Here is a 1,841-nt window from a genome sequence, read left to right on the forward strand (position 1 = left end):
CGAGGAGCTAGTAAGTGCATCCACTATTGAGAAAGTCGTTAGGAAGTTGATGGCATCAGAAGAAGGTGATGCAATTAGGAAAAGATCAGAAGAATTGGGAGAAGCCGTTAGGCGTTCCACAGAGAAGGGGGGTTCTTCTCGAATAGAGCTGGATTCTTTTATCGCGCATATCACAAGATAGACTTGCTTTTCAACAGAAATTTCAAGTTTATCTGTCACTTGTCTGGCTTCTATGGCAATTAGTGAGTTACTGCTTTGTATTTCTCTCTTAATGGTCTTGTTTACATTCCTCAGTTGGTATGTACTAGAGTTAATCAAGAACCTCATACGTTGTTCGATTATTCAGTTGTAGTACAGCATTACAAAACATAAATTTTTAGTTGTGAAAAGCAAGTCTATCTAGTAATATGAGCAATGAAAGAATATAACTCCAGTTGAGAAGCATCTTCTTTCTCTGGACTCCCTTACTGATGCTCCCAATTCTTCTGCTCTTTTCCTAATCTCGTCGCCTTCTTCTGATGCCATTAACTTCCTCGTGACATTCTCAATGGCAGATGCAGTGACAAGTTTCTCGTGTTTCTTCCACTCCCTAACGAGAAGGCCTGTTTTCAAGATTTCTGTCAAAATGAAAGCATTAATTGTCTGTTCAGAATGCATAGCCCAAGCAGCTATTGGTACCCCCGCAGTAATACACTCTATGAAAGAATTCCATCCGCAATGACGCATGAACCCCTCTATGGAAGAATGAGCCAAGATTTCAAGTTGTGGCGCCCATTCTCTGACCACTAACCTGAAACCGTCTACTCTTTCTTCAAACCCGTCTGGCAACTCAAATCTTCTAGTTTCCTCACTAAAAATATTACCTCTATCACCATCTCTAAACACCCATACGAACTTCTGTTTGCTACGCTCTAGTCCCATCACGAGATCCATCACTTCTTTATCAGAAAATGTAGTTGATGATCCAAAAAATACATAAAGAACTAATCTTGGAGGTTAGTTATAAAGCCAATCTGAACATTTGTTTCTCTTATATGATACATGATCTACTTTAGCAGGCAGAATCGGTCTAATTTCCCATTGCTTTTTGTTTTGTGTACTTGCAAATTTTTCCATTATACCTGTTGGAATTGAAATAATCAAGACATCATGCGGAAGCTAATAATTGCAAAACTTTTTAACGACTACATTGTGGATGTTATGGTATTCTTGTAGGAAAGAAAGGATCTTCAATTTATAGAAGTTTAAAACATTACTACAAGAAAGGCAACAACAACATACCCAGTGTAGTCCCACAAATGGGGTTTGGAGAGGGTAGAGATTATGTAGACCTTACCCCTACCTCAAAGAGACTCCCTTGGCTCAAGAAAACACAGTCCAAAGTAGTCTCGGGAAAGAAGTAGCGGAAGTACAAGAAACAACAAATAATAACAAAAATAGCAGATAGTAGCAGAACAGAAACTACAATAAAACAATACAATAATCAGCTACTAGAAACAATAGATAGTAACAGAAATCAAAGTACAAGAAACTACAGGAGTAATACTACGACTACTAATGTGAACGAACATCAAGACAGTGCACTGATACCGACTAACCTTCTACCCTAACCTTTTACGCCAAGAAAGGATTAACCAAATATGATAGAAAATAAGGACAAATCATAACAATACCTTCAAGTATTTTGTTTGAATTGTATAAATCAATAGCTCTAATATCTCTATACTGAAGTTGAAAATCTACTAACTTGTTGATCTCTTCTGGTGCATCAGGTTCAAGTATAGGTAACTTTTTAAGTAAATCTTCATCAAGTGGAATAGGCATTCCATTAGGTACACATA

At 37.4% G+C, this 1,841-nt stretch overlaps 1 protein-coding gene across 1 annotated transcript; it reads right to left on the bottom strand.

Moving 5' to 3' along the window:
• Positions 1–399: 399 nt before the first annotated feature.
• Positions 400–933, bottom strand: LOC107060972 (zeatin O-xylosyltransferase-like). Its single transcript, XM_015309608.1, has one exon. The coding sequence runs from the start codon at positions 931–933 to the stop codon at positions 400–402; it is 534 nt and encodes a 177-aa protein (XP_015165094.1).
• Positions 934–1,841: the final 908 nt, after the last annotated feature.

This window comes from Solanum tuberosum, unplaced genomic scaffold (assembly GCF_000226075.1).
Source record: "Solanum tuberosum cultivar DM 1-3 516 R44 unplaced genomic scaffold, SolTub_3.0 scf00108, whole genome shotgun sequence".
Classification (NCBI taxonomy): Eukaryota; Viridiplantae; Streptophyta; class Magnoliopsida; order Solanales; family Solanaceae; genus Solanum; species Solanum tuberosum.